Genomic DNA, 22,977 nt, shown 5'->3' on the forward strand with positions numbered 1-22,977 from the left:
GGGAAAACTGGACAGTACTTTTGAGTCTGTTGGCTGAAGAGCTTTGGGGCTGCAAACTAAGAAACTGCTCCTGTTGCTTGTGGTTCCTCCTGTGTTCAGAGAAGCAGGACTTCATCCTTTCCTTGTAGAAAAAGGAGGTGGCGTCAAAGACTCCATCCATTTCTACTTCCAGCTGAAAGATCCCCATCCGCACCACGTGGGACTAGTCGCTTGGGTTGAAAAGGGACAACCCTACAGCAAGGAAGGGCGTCTCTGCACCGTCCCTTTTCATGCGATCCGGAGCTGCAGCGCTAAAGCCCTCTGTGAAGACACCTCCAGAAAGGGTTCGACACTGTAATGGCAACCCGGATTTTGAAACCAGCGAAGGGAATGGGCACTGTACCTCGAAACACAGTTTGCTTTGTGTCCCCTCTACCCCCATCCTCGGCAGCTTCCCTGCTGCCCCCCTGTATTTAGCAGCCACCTGCAGCAGGGTATTCCGGCAGTGAGTTTTGGAAATGAAATTAAGAACCCTTCCAGACACCAGAAACTTTGGCTTAATAGGGACACTGGCTTTATGACTCATTGCCACAATTTGTAACACACCACCCAGCCTGTTACCCTTAATGCCCTGTTTCCAATTCTTTGTGCATAACAATTTCATTTTGAGCAACCTCCTCCAGCATGACTTCTCGCGCCTGCTTAACAGTCTGCCCCGATTGGTAGCTAGCTCCGACACTTGGCTTCCTCCCCCGCACCTCAAGAAGAGCTGTGCATAGCTCCAAAGCTTGTCTCTCACCAAGAGAAGTGTGTCCAATAAAAGATATTCTCTCCCCCACCTTGTCTCTACGCTGCTGGGCCCGACACAGCTATAACAACACTGCAAAACGCAGGGGCTTAGGCAGCCCAAAGATAATTCATGTGCGGTAGCCACTAGAGGTTGCTGAACACCATGGAATTCCAACCCGCTGTGGCTGATGTTTGTGTGAACAATGGTAAGAGATCCCATTTTCCTGTTGGCCGGGGCGAGGCACCCCAAGTGTGTGTGAGCGGTGGGTGGGGCGGGGGGGCACACCCTGCACATGTTCAGCGTGGCGTGGGGCAGCCCTGGGATGTAGGCCGGGGGTGGCGGGGCGTGCGGCGGGGCAGGCCCTCCCTGGACAGGAGGCCGAAGGCTCGTGAGGCGTTTGTAGGCGTCGTGGGGCGTCCTGCTGGCGCGGCTGCCAGGCCGGGCCCAGACTTGGGGGTGGCGCTGCCCCTCCGTGTGCGGAATAAATACTGCGCTGTGCACGGCCCGGCGCACGCGCCCCAACCAGGGGGGCGCTCTGCCCCTGGCAGCCAGCAGGGGGAAGGAGAGGGGCATCAGGGCTGTGTCCCATGGGGGAGGAGCCTCGGCCATGCCCCGCCCCCTGGCAGCAGCCCCGCCCATTCCGCCCGCTGGTTGCCATGGTGACGGCGGCGGAAGCCGGAAGCGGAAGCGGAAGCGGGAGGGGAGCGGGCCGGTGCCGCCATGCCCAGCCCCCGCAGCAGCCCGGCCCGCCGCGCCCCCCCCGGCCCCGCGCCCAGCCCGTCGTGCGCCGCCGTGGCGCTGCGCGCGCTGCTGGCCGCCGACCTGCGCGCCTCGCGGCGGCTGGGCCTGTGCGCGGGGGAGCGCTCGGCCTGGGGCGGCGCCCGGCCCCTGCTGCGCATGCTCGAGCTGTCGGGACACGGCGCCCCCTGGCTGGCGGGCGCCGCCTACGGGCTGGGCTGCAGCCGCAGCGCCGCCGGGCGCGAGGTGCTGCTCAACCTGCTCTTCGGTGAGCCCCCCCCGGCCCCCCCCGGGCCCCCCCCCCCGGCCCCCCCCCGGCCCCCCCCCGGGCCGGCCGCGAGGTGCTGCTCAACCTGCTCTTCGGTGAGCCCCCCCCGGGTGAGCCCCCCCCCCCCCCCCCCCCGGGCCGGACCCCCCCCCCCCCCCCCGGCCGGCCGCGAGGTGCTGCTCAACCTGCTCTTCGGTGAGCCCCCCCCCCCCCCCCCGGCCGGCCCCCCCCTGCTCTTCGGTGAGCCCCCCCCGGGACCCCCCCGGGCCCCCCCCTCCCCCCCCCCCCCCGGGCCGGCCGCGAGGTGCTGCTCAACCTGCTCTTCGGTGAGCCCCCCCCCCGGGACCCCCCCCCCCCCCCCCCGGGCCGGGCGCGAGGTGCTGCTCAACCTGCTCTTCGGTGAGCCCCCCCCCCCCGGGACCCCCCCCCCCTCCCCCCGGGCCCCCCCCCCGGGCCGGCCGCGAGGTGCTGCTCAACCTGCTCTTCGGTGAGCCCCCCCCCCCCGGCCCCGGCCCCCCCCGGGCCCCCCCCCCCGGCCGGCCGCGAGGTGCTGCTCAACCTGCTCTTCGGTGAGCCCCCCCCCCCCCCTCCCCCCGGGGCCCCCCCCCGGCTTCCCCCCCGGGAGCCCCCCCCCCCCCCCCCCGGGCCCCCCCCGGGCCGGCGAGGTGCTGCTCAACCTGCTCTTCGGTGAGCCCCCCCCCCCCCCCGGGCCCCCCGGGCCCCCCCCCCCCCCCCCCCCCCCGGGCCGGCCGCGAGGTGCTGCTCAACCTGCTCTTCGGTGAGCCCCCCCCCCGGGCCCCCTCCCCCCCCCTCCCCGAGCCCCCCCCGGGCCCCCCCCCCCGGGCCGGCCGCGAGGTGCTGCTCAACCTGCTCTTCGGTGAGCTCCCCCCCCCCCGAGCCCCCCCCCCGAGCCCCCCCCCCCCGGGCCGGCCGCGAGGTGCTGCTCAACCTGCTCTTCGGTGAGCCCCCCCCCCCCGGGCCCCCCGGCCCCCCCTCCCCGAGCCCCCCCCCCCCCCCCCCCCCGGGCCGGCCGCGAGGTGCTGCTCAACCTGCTCTTCGGTGAGCCCCCCCCGGGCCGCCCCCCTCCCCGAGCCCCCCTCCCGGGCCGGCCGCGAGGTGCTGCTCAACCTGCTCTTCCCCCCCCCCCCGGGACCCCGCTCCCCGCCCCCCCCCCCCCGAGCCACCCCCCCCGGGCCGGCCGCGAGGTGCTGCTCAACCTGCTCTTCGGTGAGCCCCCCCCGGACGCCCCCCCCGGGCCCCCCCCCCCCCCGACCCCCTTCCCGAGCCCCCCCCCGGGCCGGCCGCGAGGTGCTGCTCAACCTGCTCTTCGGTGAGCCCCCCCCCCCCCGGGCCGGGCCCCCCCGGGCCGGGCCCCCCCCGGGCCGCCCCCCTCCCCGAGCCCCCCGAGCCACCCCCCCCGGGCCGGCCGCGAGGTGCTGCTCAACCTGCTCTTCGGTGAGCCCCCCCCCGGGCCCCCCCCCCCCCCCCGGGCCGGCCGCGAGGTGCTGCTCAACCTGCTCTTCGGTGAGCCCCCCCCGGGACCCCCCCGGGCCGCCCCCCTCCCCGAGCCCCCCCCCCGGGCCCCCCCCCGGGCCGGCCGCGAGGTGCTGCTCAACCTGCTCTTCGGTGAGCCCCCCCCCCCCCCCCCCCGGGCCGGCCGCGAGGTGCTGCTCAACCTGCTCTTCGGTGAGCCCCCCCCCCCCCGGGCCGGCCGCGAGGTGCTGCTCAACCTGCTCTTCGGTGAGCCCCCCCCCCCCGCCCCCCCCCCCCCCCCCCCCCGGGCCGGCCGCGAGGTGCTGCTCAACCTGCTCTTCGGTGAGCGCCCCCCCCCCCCCCCCCCGGGGCTGGACCCCCCCCCCGCTCCCCCCCGGGCCGGACCCCCTCCCCCTCCCCCCTGGGGCCGGACCACCCCCTGAGCCAGGCTCCCTCCCCCCCCCCGGACCCCCCTCCGAGCCGGCCGGACACCCTCCACCTCCCCTCGAGGCGGCCAGACCCCTCCCCCCCCAACCGCCCTCACTACAGGCCAGCCCAATGCCCCGCCGGCACCCATATCCCCGCCTGTGCCACTCCGCCCTGCACTGCTCAGCCAGGCCCCGGAACCAGGCTAGGCCTGCGGGGATGTGCCAAGGTTGCGCGAGCTGCCCCCCAGCTCTTCCTGTGTGGGCGCAGAGCCCTGCCAGAGGGCCCGTCTAGGAATTCCGACTGGATAGATTCAGGCCCGGGGCTCGGTGTTGTGGGGCCAATGCTGGACACGCTCGGGATGAGGTGCTCGCTTTCTGCCGAGGTGGCACGTGCTTTGCCCTTTTCCAATGAAATGGTTGGTCTGCCACACCAGGCAGTCACTGGTCATCTAGGTGTATATGGCCGTAGTGGTAGGCCTGGTCCTGTGAGCGTGGGTGCACAAGCTGAACCCTGACCTTAAGTGTCAGTGAGGAGTCCTGCTTGTGGGGCTTCTGGAAGTGGCTTAAGTGGCTAAGTATTTATTGACGTGCTTGAAGCCATTACTAGTCCTGCAGCTTACAGCTCAGCACGTTGTCCTAGTCTGGTTGAGTCACTCAGTTGTGCCTGGGCACCTGAATCCTGGCCTTCAGCATGCACAGGCATTACAGCTGCCAGACAATCCCGGGTGGCGACTTGTGATGGTTTTGCCATGCATACAAACCAGTGTCCTCGCTGCTTTACTGCCAAGTTCATTTTCAGGAGCTGGTGCTAGCGGTGCCGTTGCCCACTGTCTAATAAACACAATTGGCTGCCACGTTTGCGCACTTGAAAACACGGAAAGGTCGTTGGGGGTAGCCCTGATTCAAAGTTCTGGGATTGTGCTGGTGGAAGGAGCAGGCTCTCTTTGCAGTAGCTCTGGTGTCTCTTCTGGGACTTTTGAAGGAGGGAAGGAAGAGGGGAAACACAGGATCTTGGAGTGGGAGAAGAGGCATTCTCCTCCTATAAACCATTCTATCCTTGCAACTCCTGGCCAGCCAAAGAACATGGGCTGCCTAGGACACATTGATAATGAGCTGTTTCCTGTTGTGCGTTGGTGAACTGGAACACACATGTTGTTACAATAACCCCTTTGCTTTTGTCTCCTAGCTCTGGTGCTGGATTTAGTCCTGGTGGCCGTGGTGAAAGGGCTTGTGAGGAGAAGACGTCCCACTTACAACAAGATGGACATGTTTATCACCATCTCAGTGGACAAATACTCCTTCCCATCAGGCCATGCTACCCGAGCGGCCATGGTGTGCAGATTCGTCCTGCACCACTTGGTGCTTGCCATTCCTCTGCGGGTCCTGGTGGTTCTGTGGGCCGTCATTGTGGGCATCTCCAGAGTCATGCTGGGTAGACACAACGTGTCAGACGTGGTCTTTGGCTTCTTCATGGGTTACATGCAGTACAGTGTGGTGAAATACTTCTGGCTTTCACCCCTCAGCGCACCTGCTCTCTTTGCAGTGTGGAACCAGTGATGGCCCTCATGAAAAGGACGAGGTGCACACACTGCAGAGTCCTGTCCTGTGCAGAGAGTGTGAACTGGGGCTGGTGAAAGGATCATCACCCTCATCTGATCAGCGGGGCTGATGGTATCCGCAACATCATGCTTCATTCTGCGCGATACCTGGGCTGCGGGTGGGACGCAGTGAGATCTGAGGGACAGCTATTCTCGGGGCCATCCTGCTTTCAGTGTGCTGCTGGGTCGAAGCACGTACCAGCCCGTATGGCTGCTCTGACCATTCCATGATGCAATTGCTCCATATCTCCAGGTGCTACCAGAGGGAGACGTGCACACAGGCCAAGCTGCTAATTCTTTTTTCCTGGTACTTAACATGCATCAGTAAGATCTGTGGTTCAAAGAAATCCCATGAATCAGCTTACAGCACAGGATGCCTGTTGTGCAGCCGGCTCATCTAGCTTAAACAGTAGGCATGCCTTCTTACAAATATTGTCATGTGGTTACTTGCTGAAAACCGTCCCTGTGTGCTGTCAATATACTGACTGGTGCCCTTGTGGCTGATTAGCCGTGGGACTGCCCCCTAGCGGCCACAGTACGTTATGCTCACTTGAGGGCAGTCACACATGGGTTCTGCTCTCTTGTGGGTGCCCTTCTGTTGCTGCCTCTTCTATCACTTTGAGATGACCAAGGTTCTCTAAATTGATTCTTTCTCCTTTTGAAGCACCTTGCCTCTCACTTGCCCGTCACATTCCAGTTATAGAGCCTCCTGCCAAGTGGGTGGCTTGCCGGAAAGGTGAAGGCGTCTGGTTTGGAATACCTTGGGAGCCGGCAGTTTGAGGGGAGTAGATGCCCGAATAGGGCTGTAATGAAGTGTGGAAGGAGTTCACTGGGCGGTGGGTTGTCTCTACCAGCTGTCCTCTAGTCGGGGTGCGGTTTGTCACTGCAAACTGGCTAAGATTCTCCTAGCAGTGGGGCAAGCAGAGCCCCCTTTCCCAATCTGTCATCCGAGCAGGGTGCTCCCGCACGGTTACTCCCCCTGCTTTTCTGCTGAAAGCCAGACAACATGCAAACAGTTAATGCCATATGAGGACACGTGAGGTCGACTTTTTAGGTCTTTCAAAATAAGTAAGCTCCATGGAGATCCTGAACTGAGGTATGTAGGCCTCAGTTCGGCAAGAGACTTCAGTATGTCCCATTGATTTCCATGAGATGATTCCTGGTCTTAAACCGGAGCACATTGGCTATAGCCCTGCTGTTCACTACAGAAAAATGCAATCAAAGTGACAATAGAAGTGATGTGTGCCCAACTGTATTGCAGCGTTTTTCTCCCTTCTGTGATGCTGATTGCAAATAAGTAAAATCGGTTTGGTTACAAATGGAGCTGTACGCTTGGTGAGACAAATGGGAAAGAACAAAAATGTCGTATAGAACGGTGATGAAAAGGAAAATGACAAGTTTCCAAAGAGGCAGAAAATAAATTATTTAGCTAGAGCAAAGGGGGAGGAAGTTCCCCTGGGCCTGACGGATCTCCAAGAAGGAAAAACAGGTTCTTTGCATGACGAGAGAGGTAGAAATTCCCTCTTTTGGGATTGTCGAGGGAGGGCACGGTGTCTGAACTGTAAAGAGATTGTAGAACTACTTGAGAAATTACATTTGTGGGCATATTGTGTTCATGGAAGAGTTCTGGCTGAAAGAGAAAACTGTTAGCTTAAAAACCAAGTGCCATGCAGTGTACTGTACCCTTAAGTGTTCCCTGTAAGCTGTGTGCCTGTGAGGCCGCTCAGGAGGGATTCAGGTGCCCCCAAAGTGATTAGTGGAATTCTTGGTTTTGTTTCTGCTGGTGGTGCATATTCACACACATGTCGGTGCACATAGAAAAATGCATTCCGCGCATGGATGAAATGTTGATCCTTAATACCAATTACTGTACCAGGAGTACTAATGATCTCTTCTAGTATGGCAAGTCCTGTTTCCCTAAGGTGCTGAGAGATGTGCAGATGACAGAAGGGATATTAAAGTAAAAATAACACATCTGGGATCCAGCTTTCGTTCTTCCGGGACACTGGTTGTGTGGCTTTGTAGGAATGTGTGGAGAACTGTCTTGTGCTTATAAATCTACTAGGAGATTTATCCAGTGTTGCTCGGGTCCTTAACCCAATTCAGTTTTATTTTTCACTTAGATCTAGGGGTTGGGGGTGAGGGGTTCAGGATTCAGGCTGCCCTGGGGAGAGAGAACTACCCAGTCCCCTCATTGCAGTAGCGTGGGGTCGTGAGAAGCACCTCTCCATGGCTGTTGCACCCCTAGTGGGCACAGCCAGGGCAGGGGGCATGTCCCTCGGCTGAGGCAGGTCCTAGTTCATCTGCCTCCTCCACTCCCCAGCCAGAGTGAGGAATGTAGCCAACTGTGCCCTTTCATCAGGGAACAATGTCCCCTTCTCTAAATGGTGCCTACGGGTGGGAAGCTTGGGGCTAGAGCAGCCCCAGACCTGAGGGGGGGGACCCAGCCCGCCCAGCATTCTGGTAGCCCAGCATGATCATATGGTATGAGTCATTTGGAATAGAAAGTCTTCTGAGCCCTGGGCTTTAGGATCTAGTTTGATGACTTGATGGGCCAAGATTATGTAAGATGGGGGTCAAAGATGAGCAAAAGTGCTCTTGCCGAAAGCCCGGTGACTGAGTAGGATTGGGGGGGAAGGGGGGTGCTGTGGGTGCCATTGCTCTTGTTCAAGAAGGATGAATTCAGACTGGATCCGGCACAGAGGGGCTGCTAGGGTGATGAGGGGAATGGAAAAACCTGTCTTACATGACGGGCACACTAAGAGCCTGGCATGGTTAGACTAGGAAAAGGCATGTGGAGAGGGGGTCTGATCGCTCGCTCCCTCCCTGTGGTCACCCTCCAGACAGAGAACAGTGGTTGAAGCTGAAGGACGGTGCGGGCACAAGAGGAACTGGGGCTGAACTGGCCAGGAATCCGTTTGGGCTGGAAATCAGAAGGCTTCCTGCCATCAGAGGAAAGAGGTTCTGAAGCAGCCTGCCAATGGGAAGGAAGGTGGAACCGAGGACAAGTCCAGCTGGATCTGAATTCTATGGATCTTTTGTCTCCAGCCCTCTGCTTTCCAGCCTGGGCACGGGGTGGAGCAAACAGCCTGCCTGGTTTCCAGATGGAGCTTGCTAAGGTGCTAAGCAAGATGATCTCACGAGGTTGGCTGTGCTCGTGGGAGGTCCGTCATTTTATATTTGCAGAGGTAATTAGCTCTGTGGTTTTAAGGAGACTTGACAACTGTCCTTGCTGAGAAGATCTAGCTAGAGGCAGCCCATTTCCAGCCCAGCCCCTGTACAAAGAGGGTGACACGTTTCATTCTGAATGCTGGTCACTGAGGCTTTATGCTGTGCTCCGACTCGGCTGACGGTGAGTTCGCTTGGAAAGCTTCAGCAGGGTTTTCAGTGAGCCGTGGCATGTGCCCTGGTGCCTGCTAGACATGTACTAGATGCTGTTTTCAATTTTAGGGCTGTGCAGGCCAGTTTCTTAAAAATGTTGATGACGATGATGTCCCCAGTCGCCACGTGAAAGGATCTGGCCAGCACCCAGAATCTCCTGGCCCATGTTTCACAATGCTAGTAATCAATGGAAAATCAGTGTGGACGTCTTACCCTTTCCCACCACCACTGCAAGCGCAGATGTGAGCCCTGCCTCCGCCCCATGCCCAGACGGGAAAGCAGGGGGCTGGGGGGTAAAAAAAATCCATAGACTTCAGGTCTAGTTGGGCTTGTCCTCCTTTCCATTTTCTGAAAAGAAAGGGTGCTCTAGCAGTGACTAATTGCTAGGCTTGGTTGCTCATCGCTAGAGATGGTTTACTGAGCACATTTGCACTTGGAGCTGTTGCTCAGAGCTGCCCATCAGCCCTTCTAAAAGGAAGACCGGTCCAAGGAGACCGACCGTGTAATCTAGTCAGGGTGAAAACGTAAGAATGAAAGGTAGTTTGGGGTGGGAGGCATACCAGTCTTTGTGGCTTTCAAACCAGTGTCCTGTTACTTAAAATGCTTTGCTTCTCCCTCAGCCCTTGCTGCGTGAAAGCCACACAAAGTGGAGGGAAGTGAGCTTTGCCAAGATGCTGTGACATGCCCAGAATTCAGGGAGTGTACACAACCAGAAATGTTTGCCTCGGCTGCGCCAGTAACTGTCGATCTCACTGGCTGTTTCCAGAGGGGTGTGAACCCTAAGTTACAGGTGTCCCTTTCACAACTAACCTGTTGTTCACAGCCGGGTACCTTTGTCCCTCAGTCATCGCGTACAAAGTTGGGTATGAACTTCACAAGCCCTGTGACTCTTCGCAGCATCTGTAGCTAGAAAGGAACAATGTCTTGCCAGAAGATAGTGGGAGAGAATAGGAATTCGTTCTCCAGCCTGCCAAGGCCCCTTTATGCTGCTCTGGTGGCGTAAAAGGGGAAGAATTAAACACTGGGAGGTAATCCCCACATGAGTGGGTTTAATCCCCACTATTACAGTCCTGCTCCGCTCCGCTCCACTCCAGCTGGCTAGCCATACGGGGCTGTATCCACTCCAGAATTGGTTTTCAGCTACTTTCTCCTCCCACCTTCCTTCCCGTTCCCGTGCTCAGTGCGGGTGACTGGAAGGAGGAACTTTGTGCATTCACATTTCTAGATTATGCTGGAATAAAATGCAGCCTACATAGTTTATGAATGCTAAGATGTTTACATTCATTCTGTTCCGTGGTTTTCAAAGTGTATTAACTCTCCATGCCCAACGTCAGACAATATCTTTTTCGCTCATAATTTGTAATATTGTCAGAGCTTGACAGGCAGCCCAGGTTCACACTGCTAGCTTAGCAATTTAGGCTCCTCTTTTTTATGGGAGCTTGAAATGCACCTGGTCTTACTTCCTGGATTGTGTTGTGCAATGTACAGTTCTGGGAGTGGAGTTTGTACAACTCAACCCGCTTTGGGCCCTGAGACTTTCCAGGATGGCTATCCGCGCTGCTCAGCTGCCCTTATCCCCTGTAGAGCCGGCCAAATCATCCAAGAGCAGCAGATCTTATTGCCCTCAAACCTGCCACCCTATCTGATTCATTGCTTCACAATTATTCACTGAATAACATCTGCAAACAGTTCTTTGCCCGCCTTGACTGAGTGGCACATTGGCTGCTTGCAACCATGGCTGCATTCATCTGGAGGGCTGGGTTGTGTTCCCAGCTGTGCACCGGCCTCCTGGGTGCTGGTTCCCTCTGTGTGCCTCAGTTTCCTCTCACTGGTTTGAGTGCAGACTTTCCTCCTTTGTGCTGCACCCAGAGCAGGGGAGCCCTGAGCTGCCCTCTGCTAATACAGGTAAGACCAACCACCCACCCATCTGGCAGAGGAGAGGTGGCTGAGCCAGAGAGGCACAGTCTGCTCCAGCGAGAGAGACTTCCTTAAGCTACCAGGGATCAGAAAAGGCATCAGATCGAAAAGGACGAGGAAACACTGCCCAGGAGAGAGGGTGCCGTGCTACGCCGCAGCCTCCCGCGGGGCCAGGAATGGACACAGGATCAACCGGCAGCACAGTGAGCTGCTAAGGAGCGGCCCTTGCCCGAGGGGTCCATCTCCGATGCTCTGAGGACACATGTAGCTTGTCTGACACGACCGGCCCAGGGAAGGGGGCTGAAGGAGCCGGGCACGTGAGGAAGCAGGCTCGGGACTGAGACGTACATGGTAAGGAGTTCGGGTGGGGTGTGCTGGGAGGGGTGGCCCCTGGCTCCCCGGGCTCTGTCCAGCCTCCCCCCAGGGTCTCTGCACGCCGTTCAGGAGAGTAGCCTTTCTGGATTGGCTTTCAGGCCAGTCGAGCACGGTGCCTGTAATCTTACAAAACCGCACAAGCCCCAACACTCCGCTGGTTGATGCTTTGGGTCAAACTTGGAGTTAAACAGCGTCCAGCCCAGCATACGGCTCTCCAGGGCCCATCCAGACGCAGCCCCAGGCTGCTGGAGAGAGGCAGGGGCAGGCCGGGGCAGTCAGAGGAAATCGATTTCTACCATGGCCCCTTTGCCGGGCAGCTGCAGTTCGGGGGCTTGGTGTGTCGGCTTGTGGGAAGCAGGGCACGGTGACGCCAGCTGGGGTTTCCTCAGTGGTGTGTGTGATCCCTGAGCATTGGTCAGGGCTGCTAGGCTGGCGGCAGCTCCACCTCTGGCGCTCCCTGGTCCCTCTGAGTGCCCCTCAGGTGCCTTTCCCTCTCCTGGGGAGGGTGGAATTTTGCCTTAAACGGGCACCCTGCAGGTCAGCTCTGCCCACCCATAGGTCCAAGTAAGTGGCGCCTCCAGTTCTTCCTGCCGGGAGTCTGTGCCCAAAGGGGAGCAGAGCGAGCAAGCAGCCTGCCTGGATCCCCACGTCGCGGCCATGCAACAGGAGAGCAAAGCATTCAGGGAGGAATTTAAACCAGGTTTGCCCACATTTTTCCTCCTGGCTTGCCTTCCCCTGAGGGCAGCCTATGCCGGCCTCCCTTCTTCAGCCCCCAGCAGGTGTCTGCGTGCCAGCCGGGCTGTGCAGACGGCTCCTTTTGGCGCACAAACCCCTCTTGCACTAGAGCTCCGAGAATGGGGCAGCAGCTCCCTTTGCCCACGGGGCCTGGACCCAGTACCAGTTCCACGCATTTTCCTTCAGCTTGTCCCTGCCAGAGCACTAGGGGGCCGGCTTGACCCCTTGCTTCTCCTAGTTAGGGAGCTTGACTCTGCAGCTGTAAGGTTACTAGGGTGTGTGGATGCCAGATACTTTCACAAAAAATCCCGAACATGGTGGGGGGGAGCAAAAAAAAAAGTCACTGCGCCTTTAAATCCCCCCACACCCCTTGCAGGCCTTTCGTCCGAGAAAAACCGAAAATATCAGTCATTTTACATGTCTGGTATTTTCTGGTTTTTTACCGGCTAGGGGCCACAAATACCGGACTGTCCAGGTGAAAACCGGACACCTGGCAACCGTGGTGTTGCGTGTAATACAGACACACTACGCTGAGAGACTGTGCGACTGTCGGAGCAAGGACTGCAGCATTCACCATAACACCCATCCTCCTGGGGCTGCACCCTGTTTCATCATGTCCATTGTCTAGACAGCCCGGCCCAAGGCCTGGATCTCTCTGTGCGTTACACAGCTGCACATAGCAGGAACAAACCCATACGCCATGTGGGTGGATTCGCTTGCAGCCCCTGCCACACCACAGCTGAACACAGCTCTGCTGCAGAATCGCCAGCAAGTGAAGGGGTGGAGTCAGAGACGCTGGTAGTAAGTTGACCGGTCTCAGTCAACTAGCACAGCTGGCCTTCCCCCTCAGTGTGGTCAGACTGGCTGGATTAGTTCCGTTTAACAGAAGGGCTACAAGGAAAACCGGCAGGAAGGAGTCACAAAGAGGGTTTGTTGGCTTCTTGGTTTGTTTTTGTTTTTTTCCATTGACTGGCCAGAAAAACAGACTGTCCATGGAAGCGTGATAAACCCTTTTCTCCGCCCCATGCTTATGTGTCTGAGCCAATGAGAGGAGTAAACGGTGGGGCGGCGTCAGCACAGACGAGAACCCTTAAATAAAAAATAGGCAGCGCCCTTGTGACCAGCTGGGGTGGAAGAGGCAAAGAGACGGATGCAGCCCTTCCGGGGGGGTCAAGAGCACAGGCCCCATTGAGCTGCCTGGGCACTTAGGCCTTATCGTTGCATTTGCAGGTTTGTTGCGTGTTTCGGTGATGTTCAGCATAGGTGGGTGTGGAATAGCCTCGTGCCTGATACAGGTTCTGGCTGCACCGGGGGAACAGAGGGTCACCTTTCCATGGGCACGAGCAAGGGGGCTGCTTGCTGAAAGTCCACAAGTTGGGAGTCTTGAGTTGGTGCAGCTGGCCAGGGAGGAACCGAGGAAGAGAGCAGCCCCGGGCAGATATGGGCTGAAGCAGAAGGCCCAGCCCTCCACCCCAGTCGAGGGGGGGGCTCAGCGGTACGGGTGGCGGGGGAGCTGGAGGGACCAGCCCACACCGGTGTTTAAAGCATTCGGACATGAATGACTTTGTAAAAAGGAAACCTGGCTGCTTTTGAAAAGCGCGGGACTGAGAGGGAGCTGATGTAAATCCGCACGGCTCCCCTGGCGTCGCTGCCCGTTCGTAGCCGATGGGGACCTGGCCCACCGTACGGCGGGGACTTTAAAAAGCCAGGTTTCCCCTGCAAATGAACCTTTTGTTTTTCACTTGCACTCGTTTGATGCCCAAGCAAATGCGCACCCCTGGGTGTGTGTCCATCTGTCCATGGAAGCTCCTCGCGGGAGGGAGCAGGGTGACACAGCCAGTGGTGGAGGTGTGTGTGGGGCATGCAATGAGCCACACGCTGGCAATGCACAGAGTGCAGGCAGAGGGAGTTCTCCACAAAGCTGAGCTGACTTGCGAAAGCAGATTTCCACCAGCCATGGGTCCTGCAGCCGGGAACGTGGCTCTGAGTAACTTGCAGACAATTCTGTTGAACATCCTGAAACAAGGTGGCACTTTGAAGAGCCTGATTTGACCAGCTGCTGGGAAAGGCGGCTGAATGAGCAGACCACCAGATACCTTTTTAAGAGAAAGCACGGAAACCCACCCGACCATGGCCTGTCTGCTTGTCACGGCCTCAGATGGGCAGTGGGATGGATGTAGATGGGGGCTGGGGATGGGGTGGTGGGGGAACCAGGTTTGCCACAGAACTGATGAGACTCAAGTCAGCATGAAAGGGGTGAGCCAGGGGTCGAGGTCAGCCGAGCACAGCCCTGAAACACGTTTATAAACTCGCAGGAGCCCCAGCGCCTCCCGTGGAGCTGAGGGTTGTGGAATTTCACACGGGTGAGGCAGACACCTGTCGGGAATGGTGGAGGTAACGTCCTGCCGGGAGGGCAGGGACCTGGACTAGACAACGTCTTGAGCTCCCTTCCCCTCCTACAGTTCTGTGGTACTAAGGGAGTGATGAGTTAAGGCAGGTCTCACGCTCCCGGCCCGTAGGCCATCTACGGCCCAGGCAGTCCCACAATCCGGCCTGCGCACGGCTGCCGACACGCGGCTCGGTGCTTGGTGGAGGAGTATTGCCTCCGAGAGGCAGCCAGGGATGGTGCTGTGTTTTCCCATCTTACTGAGCGGGGGATTAAGCCCGTTTGGCCCTGCGTTGTTCCGAGGCACGTCTGCCACGCCGTGTTGTGAGGCCGAGGCCGGGAGAGATTTCAGGTCGTAGTGATTTCACGGGGTAGCAGGGAACTTGCAGCCAGACCCACCTTGCACTGGCTTTCATTTCACCACTGGCCCTCTGCCAAACCCAAGGCGAAGCTTATCAGGGATTCAGCTCTGGCCGTCGCTGAGGAGAAAAAATGACTCCCCATTTGTGCGAATACCACGGGGCGCCAGGTACCATCTGGACACAAGCCGGCACCCGTGGCATGAATTGTGCGCTGCGCATCCTTGGGTGTGACCGCGAGAGGAGAAGATAGAATGCAAAGTATGCTGGGCAGCCAGTCAATCTGGCCTTTCCGTCTGCCAGGAAAGACGCCAGCCGTTGTAGAGCTTGGGAAGGTGAAGGTGGCCGGATAGAACGGACGTGGAACAGAAGATCGATACTATCCCCATATCACCATTGGCCTAAGCCAGGCGCTCGGAGCGCACCCCCCAACGCGCATGTGATTGGACAGGTGCAGGGGGACACAGGGCAGAAGTCAGGAGCAGCGCTAAAGCCTAGCCGTCTCCCACGCTGCCGCCCTACTGCTGCGGGTAGAGCCACGTCCTGCCGTGCCTTGCTTCTGTGGCTGGCCGTGGGACCAGCACGGGGCTCACGTACAGGGCAGCAGCCTCTCACCTGTGGTGCCCAGCCCCGCTGTGGATGACACTGGGGGTGTTGTCCATTCTCGGAGGCAGGTCGCCCCCTGGGGAGGAGGGCGAGAGTGAAACACCTCTGAGGGCTGGGGGAGGGGGCCCGGTGCAGCGCAAAGGGCTGAGTGCCCTTAGCCCCGCCCCTTCTGCCCCAGGCTCCGCCCTATCTGAAGCCGGCCCCTGCAAACCTTGCCCCAGCCCGCGGTGGCTGCTGGCCCTGCTGTCCATGCCACAGGGACCTTGCACAGCCACAACGGTGGGGCTTCAACTCTCTGACTCGTAGCCCCAGCAGCTCTGATGCTGCCCCTGTTTGGCAGACACCCTGAAACCTGCTTATGGGCCCCCGGGGGGCCCTAGTCCCACTGCCCTGGCCCCCACCAGGTCTGGGACTGATGGCAGCCACCAGCACCTTCAGCATAGTCGCAGATGCCCAGGAATGCAAATCAGCCCATCCGTCCCTCCCCCACTTCTGCTCCTCCATGCAAGAGGCACACCCATTGCCTCACTGGCTGTACGCCGCGGCAGCACCCCACAGCTGAGCCCCCCGCTCGCTGTAATCCTCCGACAGGTGCGCTCTTTGCCGGGAGCTAGGGAAACATTTGACTTAGCTGGACAAGTGCCTGGGGCCTGCAAGAAAGGACGTTATTGTTTAACTCGGGGAGGTACATCTTGGCTTAGCAATTGACAGATGCCAAGTTAATGTGTTACTTAGACAGTACCAGGAGTCCACTCCCTCCTGTGCTGGGGGAGCAAAGGATGGAAGGCCGAAATTGAGCGTGTGGGATCCGGCAGGACTGCTAAGCCAGCAGCTACGCCGGACAGCAGGTACGTGGCAGTATCTGTGCTGGCCTGCCGTACCCAGTGCTGTTTCTGTAGCAGGTGCGGGCGGTGGGAGGTGGAATAGCACGGGAGTGTGGGATCAGGGGTTCGGCAAGGGGGATTTGAGGAACTGCTCGAGGTGCTGTACAATTCTAGCATGGGGAGGGCCGTGCTGGGATAGTGGGATAGTGGCTCTACTGTGTGGTCTAGAGCAGTGTTTCTCAACCCTCGGGTACTCGAGAGACGTCGGGGGAGGGGGGGTGTACATCAACACAACTGAAATTTGGAAAAAACTGAATTTCTGTTTTAAGTTTGACAGCACTTGATTATTTTTGTACTTTTTACACCCAAAAATTTCAGCGCCCACCTCGCAATGACGACGTTGTTTAAACAAATGTGCTGCAATGGTAGAAAAATTGTTGTGTGTGTGAAAACCGTAGGTGCTCCGGGTGCTTATAATGTCTTTATTTTTTTTCGAAAAGGAGTACTTTATAAACCACGGTTGAGAAACACTGGGCTGGAGTTCCAACCGCGACTGCAGGGACACTCCGGGGCTGGAGGTCTGAGGGCAGGTCCACCACACTTTTAAAGGGGACTCCAGCTGACCCTCCCAAGTCTCCGGTCTCTTCTGCAAGGCGGGGCCCCTGCCTCTTGCCTTCCAGAGGTGGCGTTGGCCTTGTTCGCAGACAGCACTGGGGCCCGTATGAACTTTAGCTGGCCAATGGGCCTGTTGCAAATGCAGAGCACAAAGCTGTTTCTGGGAGGGATTCCTTTGCTGGACTGGTTGTTCTTGCAGAAGCTGGAGGGCTTCTTCCTCAGGTAAAGCTGTCTTCCCTTCCCAGGATCCCTCCGTCAACTCTCGCACCCCCTCCTCAGACAGGTGGCCATGGCTAACAAGAGGATTGCAGTCATCGGCGGTGGATCCAGTGGGCTGTGCGCCATCAAATGCTGTTTGGATGATGGGTTGGAGCCCACCTGCTTCGAGAGCAGTGAAGATATCGGGGGGCTCTGGAGGTTCAAGGTAGAGTTGAGTCTGGGTGCGAACTCTCCCTGCCGGATCATTCCCACCGTCACGGGGACCTCCTGGCAAATGCCCCCAGAAGTGGAGGTCTGCAGGGTTTGTGTGTGGCCGAGAGGTGAGGATGGGCTGCGGCGGGCGGGGGGAAGAAGAGGGAAAGGCATATCACATGTGTCTGCGGGTGTTTTACATCAAAGGAGGAGGGACAATTAGAGGATGCTCAGGGTGTGTTTCTGCAGACAAGGGAGGCTTCCATGCAAACATCTGTAATAGGGGAGCCCAGCCCACCGACGGCTTCCTGCCACCTTCGCCTCTGCAGCTTTGTTTCAGGTGCATTGTTCAAAAGTATTGTTCGTGTCCCCTCCCCCTCCTGCAGGAGAATCCCGAAGAGGGCAGGGCCAGCATCTACAAATCCGTCATCATCAACACCTCCAAGGAGATGATGTGCTTCAGTGACTTCCCCATCCCGGAGGATTACCCCAACTACATGCACCACTCCAAAATCATGAAGTATTTCCGCATGTACGCCGAGCGCTTCGGCCTCCTGAGACACGTCCGCTTCCAGGTGAGCAGACCGGCCGCGAACAGGGCTCGGACAGTGTGTGAGCCTGCCTGCGGGTCTGGGTGGAAAAATCCCCCCATGAGGAAACCGCTCATGCTCATGGAGCAGGGAGAGCCGGAGGGGCTGTTCTGGGATGTTATAGCCCAGCTCCCAGAGTTGCTGCAGCCCCAGACGCTGGGGGAGCCGGGGAGCCTGGGGGAGCCACGAGGCAAAACCCAGCAGAGCCCAGCTGGCCCTCTTGCGGCTGGTCCCAGCCGGGCTCGTGCTGCCTGGCTGAGGCGGGCACAGGGCGGTGGCTAGCGTCGGGGGAGCGGGCGAAGTGTCCAGGCGCCAGGTCTGGGACTGCCCCTTTCCTTCCAGACCAATGTGGTGAGCGTGACAAAGCACCCGGATTTCTCCACCTCGGGCCAGTGGGACGTGGTCACAGAGACGGAGGGGAAGCAGGACTCGGCCGTCTTCGATGGGGTCATGGTTTGCACCGGCCACCACACCCACCCCCATCTGCCGCTGGACTCCTTCCCAGGTACGTCTCCGAGCACTCGCGTAGCTCCGTGGCTGCTGGGCTTGTCTCGAGGGCAGGAAGCACGCCCTTTGCTGCTGCACGTGGCCCCGAGGGAACCGACTCTTCCCTTCCTTCAGGGGTGTGAACCCCTCAAACTGCTTCTTGGTATTGGCAAAAGTCTCCTGATCCCAAACTGCTTTGAAGCCCTGCCCCTCCCCGGGTACAGCCCCACTGTGTGTGCTGGGACGGGCAGGAAGGCTCCCTTGCAAGCTTAGCTGCTAGCGCCGAGCTCTCCTGTTCCTTTTACCCCTTCCATCTTCAGTCTCCCCGGGCTGGTGGGTCGGTGGAGCGCCTCTGAGAGGGGTACCCCAGAAGGGCCCTGCCCACACGGCCTCCCATGAACACAGGCAATCCCCCGACTGGGCGTGTGGAGCTCCGGCCCCACGACGTTCAAGTGGGCAAAGGCCCTCGCTCGGCCCTGGCGCCCAGCACTGCAGTGGCTCTGCTCTCTCCTGGCAGGGATCGACACGTTCAAAGGCCGCTACTGCCACAGCCGGGATTACAAGAAGCCCCAGGAGTTCTCGGGGAAGAGAGTCATTGTGGTCGGCATTGGCAACTCGGGAGGGGACCTGGCCGTGGAGCTCAGCCAAGAAGCCGATCAGGTTTGGCTGCAGAGGGACGGCTGGCACCGCAGTGGGCTAACCAGCCAACACACCACGCCAGCCCCAGAAAGGCCCAGTCCAAGGGCCTGGCCTAGCCCCTGCTGACACCTGTCTGTGGGCGTTGGAGGGCAGAGAGGAGATAGCAAAGTTCATAGGGGTCAGCAGAGTTCGCATCGAACGCCATCCCGGGCAATGCGCACGTAGTGAATGGACGTGAGGGGCGCGGGAACATGCCCTCAGCTGTTAGTTGAATGGCAGCTGCAGGGCAGGCCTAGAGCAGGAATGACGTTGGGCCCTTCCAGAGCTACCGGGAGCTAGAGACCATGGCTACTTTCTCCTTGAGTATGGGTCTCCAGGGTGGCTAGAGCGCACGACACTGCGCTATGGCCACAATTAACTGGTGCTTTGTTCGACAAGCGTCGTCATCGCCCCAGCGCCTTCTCCTGTTTTCGCTCTTTCTCTCACTCCCCTTCTCTTCGCCTTCCGCTTGCTGCTTCTCCTTCGTCTCCCCCGCGCCCCCTTCGCGCCTCTCGCGGCCTTCCGCTCAGCTGCCCTGTCGGCCCGTCGGCGCAGACCTTGGGACCGTGTTTCAGTCCTCTTTCTAGGCGCGGGACATCGTTTTTAGACCTGCGACCGTTATTTCCCTCACAACGTCATGATCTGTCAGGCGCTGTTGACCGCCTGCTCCTTTCCGCCAATCCTGCCCTGTGACCTTTGGCCTACATTCTGTTTACCTCACGGCGCTGCCATGGGTCTACCGCCTTTCCCCGCCAATTCGGCTTTGCGGGAGACGTGACCTTTCGCCTCCACTGAACCGGGGAGCGACTCTTGCTTATTTAAAATGGAAGCCAGGGACACAAGCCAGCGTCTCTTTGGTATCCAATGTGTCTAATGATTGTTTGAGCTCCCTGGGGGGCTGGATTTCACGACGCCCCCGGGCAATGAGTCAACAGGACTGCTCCACATCCCAAACCCAAACAGCCTCTGGGCCTGGACACTTCATAGACCCTCTCAGGGCCCATTTGCCTCCCTCCCTTTTTCCACTCTGGTCTATTGAGACAGTTGGCTCTGTGGGGCAGGAGCGTCCCCCCAGTGTGGCTGTACGAGTATCCAGCACACTGGAGCTTTGACCTCCGCCGGGGCCTGCATTCCTCGCCCTGGTGTCCATAATAACTCATGACGGTGACAATTTCTGCCAGTGCCAGGAAGCGCCAAGCGGTGAGCGCCAGAACACTTCGTCCCTGCGATCTGTCTTTCTCCACTGCCTAGGTCTTCCTCAGCACCAGGCGTGGGGCCTGGGTCCTGAACCGGGTCGCCGACGAAGGGTACCCAGTGGACATCGTGCTCTCCACCCGGTTTAAAACCTTTCTCAAGCAGATGTTGACAACATCCATGATTAACCAGTGGGCGGAGAACAAATTAAATGCAAGATTCAACCACGCACACTACGGGCTAAAGCCTCAGCACAGGTATTCCCCTCAGCCCGCTGGGGCGGGACGGCACATCATAGGCGTTAGATAGAAAATACCTTAGTCCTCCTTTTCTAGGCCACCATCACTGCACTTGGGGCGTGGGTGGGCGGGCGATTGTCTGTTCCCTATGTTCTGGCACCATGCAGGGCCCTCCCCAGCAGTCCGCAAAGTTAGAGCATCCTCAGATTTTGCACCCTCCTTCCTGTGACCACTGGGAGGACTGGCCATAGCGGGGTGTCGCCGACCTGTGGGTAATCTCTGGAGGCCGTTTCTGCCACCTATAAGGCCCGTTATGCTACTGGAGCCAAGATGGACACCGAGCACCTTGAAACAGGCTTTTGCACTAGTGCCGCTAGTAGTGGTTACGTTGCCTGACCCGAATTCTACTGGGACAGAGGAGAGGAGGCCAGACCATCTCCCTGAGCCTCCCACACTTTCAGAGGGACGCCATTTCTCCAGCCAGAGCTTGATACACCCTCTCTTTGCCATGCAGGATTACGAGCCAGCACCCAACCATCAACGACGACCTGCCGAACCGCATCATCTCCGGCAAGGTGCTGGTGAAGCCGAACATCCGGGAATTCACCGAAACCGGCGTCATCTTTGAAGACGGCACCAGAGAGGAGGACATTAGTGCTGTTTTCTTCGCCACAGGCTACAGCTTCTCTTTCCCCTTCCTCCAGGACTGCGTCAAAGTGGTCGAAAACCAGGTCTCCCTGTACAAATTCATCTTCCCTCCGCACCTGGAGAAGCCAACTCTGGCTTTCATTGGCCTCGTCCAGCCCCTGGGGGCCATCATGCCCATTGCCGAACTCCAGAGTCGCTTGGCCACGCAAGTGTTCAAGGGTACGTGACCCAAAATGCAGGAGACAGCCCCGGGTCTCTGGATGGTAGAGCTCTCGGAACCCCGAAGCCTGTGTCTATGGAGGACCTGGCTGGTTGGGCATGGTCCTAGCTGAGCTCAGCAGAGCGGTGCAGACCCTGGCTGGTACTGAGTGGCGAACAAGCCACGCTCAAGTGTCGTGATGGCGAGCCAGCCCATATCCCTCTCTGCCATAGCACTGTTTTGTCCCCCAATACTCTAGGATGGCCGCTCCCTGGTGGCTGGGCCTTCACACCTCCTGCTTTGGAAGCATGGCTGTTGTGATCCCAGGAAATAGGGCAGAGGAGGGACAGGAAATACCAAAGCTGTAGGAAAGGAATCTCAGCCTTGCAGCCAGGCCCGTCCCTGAGGAAGATGGACTGTTGGGGCGGGGAACCTTGTTTGCATCGGGGGCTGCTGACCCACAGAAAAGTCAGTGGGGGGCTGCACACAAGTGAAGAGCAAAAACCAAAAACCAGAACCAAACCAGACCAAAACCCCCCAAGCCCTCATTGACGTGGGCCCTGCCTGAGGAGGAGAAAGATGGTCCCCATGTTCCCCTCACACACTAGAGCTTAGGGAGGTCCACTCTAGCAGGCCGGCAAGGGGGGCTGGAGCAGTAGTGTGGGTTCCCTAATGCTTGGGGGAGGAGCCCTGAGCCTTGGGGGCCAAATCCAGGAAAGCTGAGGCCCACATCCAGACCCCGGGCCTTAGGTTCCCCACCCCTGGTTAACCTCTATGTCCGTCTCACAGAATCAGGCTGTTCAGGGGGCGCCAGAGACTGCAGCTTTGGGGACATAAAGCCATCACGGCCTTCCCAGCCCAGGGTGCAGTGCTGCTTTCTGTAGGAAACACCTTCCCCGATGCCTCTTACTGTCCGGCCGTGGCTGATCCCCTTCCGAAGGAGCCAGACACATCTCTGCTCACACTCCGGCTTGTCCCTTCTAGGGCACATCAGGCTACCCCCAGAGAGCGACATGGTGGCCGATATTACGCAGAAGAAAGAGGAAATGGCAAAACGGTAGGAACTTTTACGTGACATCATATTTATTGAGCATGCTCAGAAGGAGTCTTTCCCTGAGAGTTGTCTGGAGCGTCTATCGTTCTCTGAAATGCCTCCAGTATGTCAACAACTTGCTATGAAGGATCAGGTGTTTCCAGCCTGAGCTCCCTTCGTTAAATGTCACCTGGAAACATTGATTTGCTCTGGAATTGTTCTCCCCTCTCTATTCTTTGCTACTTGGGAATGTGAAAGGGATTGAGGAGAAGATTAAATAGCGAAATGGGAGGTGGGGGCCTAAGCAGTAAGATGTCTCAGATCGCGGCTGACTCCAGCCCCGCAGGAATGTCAGGTGCTGGTCAGCGGTCTCCACGTTCCAAGAGCACCCGCGCCTCTCTCTCTCCTTGCAGGTATGTGAAGAGCCAGCGCCACACTATCCAAGTGGATTACATCGAGTACATGGATGAAGTGGCCTGCCTGGCCGGAGTCCAGCCCAAGCTGCTGTCGCTCTTCCTCACGGATCCAAAGCTGGCCATGGAGGTTTTCTTTGGGCCCTGCACGCCGTACCAGTACCGCCTGCGAGGGCCGGGGAAGTGGGATGGAGCCAGGAACGCCATCCTGAGCCAGCGAGAACGGGTCATTAAGCCTCTGAAAACCAGGGCCGTGGGCGAGTGTACTCAGCACAGCTCAGTACCCTACCTGGTCACGATGGTTGGTGCCGTGGCTCTCCTTGCTGTCGTTTTTGCTTACTTTTAACGGCTCTTCCTCTGCTTGCTTGCTTAGGGAGGGGGTTGTTAATACCCTCTGCCCTCAGAGGGTTTCTAACGTGCTCCCGGTGGCACTGCCACACCTCCAGTGTAACCATTGGCTCGCACTGTCATGCCTTGGGAATTTCCGCCCCCTCAGCCGTGGCCGCTCCTTGTGTGCTGTCACATGAGACGTCGTTGGCACCATTAAATGTGTCGCAGGCTGCTATTTGTTATGACTGCAAAGGCCGCAGACCGGCACGGGAAGTTTAGGTGGG

General features: G+C 58.7%; 2 protein-coding genes across 4 annotated transcripts; both read left to right on the forward strand.

Annotated features, from left to right (window-relative positions):
* Positions 1-1,449: 1,449 nt before the first annotated feature.
* Positions 1,450-7,248, forward strand: PLPP6 (phospholipid phosphatase 6). The gene is made up of 2 exons (XM_089780636.1): positions 1,450-1,775; positions 4,863-7,248. Exons 1-2 carry the CDS (start codon positions 1,490-1,492, stop codon positions 5,231-5,233), a joined length of 657 nt encoding a protein of 218 aa, XP_089636762.1. The 5' UTR covers positions 1,450-1,489; the 3' UTR covers positions 5,234-7,248.
* A 5,527-nt stretch (positions 7,249-12,775) lies between these two features.
* LOC102458297 (flavin-containing monooxygenase 5-like) lies at positions 12,776-22,924 on the forward strand. 3 transcript variants are annotated; one of them, XM_075916331.2, is made up of 9 exons: positions 12,776-12,912; positions 16,718-16,896; positions 17,270-17,458; positions 17,816-17,978; positions 18,477-18,619; positions 19,889-20,088; positions 20,585-20,937; positions 21,902-21,974; positions 22,364-22,924. In XM_075916331.2, exons 2-9 carry the CDS (start codon positions 16,762-16,764, stop codon positions 22,707-22,709), a joined length of 1,602 nt encoding a protein of 533 aa, XP_075772446.2. In that variant the 5' UTR covers positions 12,776-12,912; positions 16,718-16,761; the 3' UTR covers positions 22,710-22,924. The 3 variants fall into 3 exon arrangements, with proteins under 3 accessions (XP_075772446.2, XP_075772445.2, XP_025043403.3); XM_075916330.2 differs by lacking the exon at positions 12,776-12,912 and adding an exon at positions 15,769-15,881; XM_025187618.3 differs by lacking the exon at positions 12,776-12,912 and adding an exon at positions 15,769-15,881 and having other exon boundaries at positions 16,752-16,896.
* The last annotated feature ends 53 nt before the right edge of the window (positions 22,925-22,977 follow it).

Source organism: Pelodiscus sinensis, chromosome 9 (assembly GCF_052426305.1).
Source record: "Pelodiscus sinensis isolate ZL-2025 chromosome 9, ASM5242630v1, whole genome shotgun sequence".
NCBI lineage: Eukaryota > Metazoa > Chordata > Testudines > Trionychidae > Pelodiscus > Pelodiscus sinensis.

What these genes read in the sequence shown, in the direction of transcription:
- PLPP6 (XM_089780636.1), top strand. Translation starts at nt 1,490, where the DNA reads ATGCCCAGCCCCCGCAGCAGCCCGGCCCGCCGCGCCCCCCCCGGCCCC. An exon ending in GCTGCTCAACCTGCTCTTCG is followed by an intron (nt 1,776 to 4,862) that starts GTGAGCCCCCCC and finishes TTTGTCTCCTAG; the next exon opens with CTCTGGTGCTGGATTTAGTC.
- LOC102458297 (XM_075916331.2), top strand. Translation starts at nt 16,762, where the DNA reads ATGGCTAACAAGAGGATTGCAGTCATCGGCGGTGGATCCAGTGGGCTG. An exon ending in TCAGCCAAGAAGCCGATCAG is followed by an intron (nt 18,620 to 19,888) that starts GTTTGGCTGCAG and finishes TCCACTGCCTAG; the next exon opens with GTCTTCCTCAGCACCAGGCG. An exon ending in GGGCTAAAGCCTCAGCACAG is followed by an intron (nt 20,089 to 20,584) that starts GTATTCCCCTCA and finishes TTTGCCATGCAG; the next exon opens with GATTACGAGCCAGCACCCAA.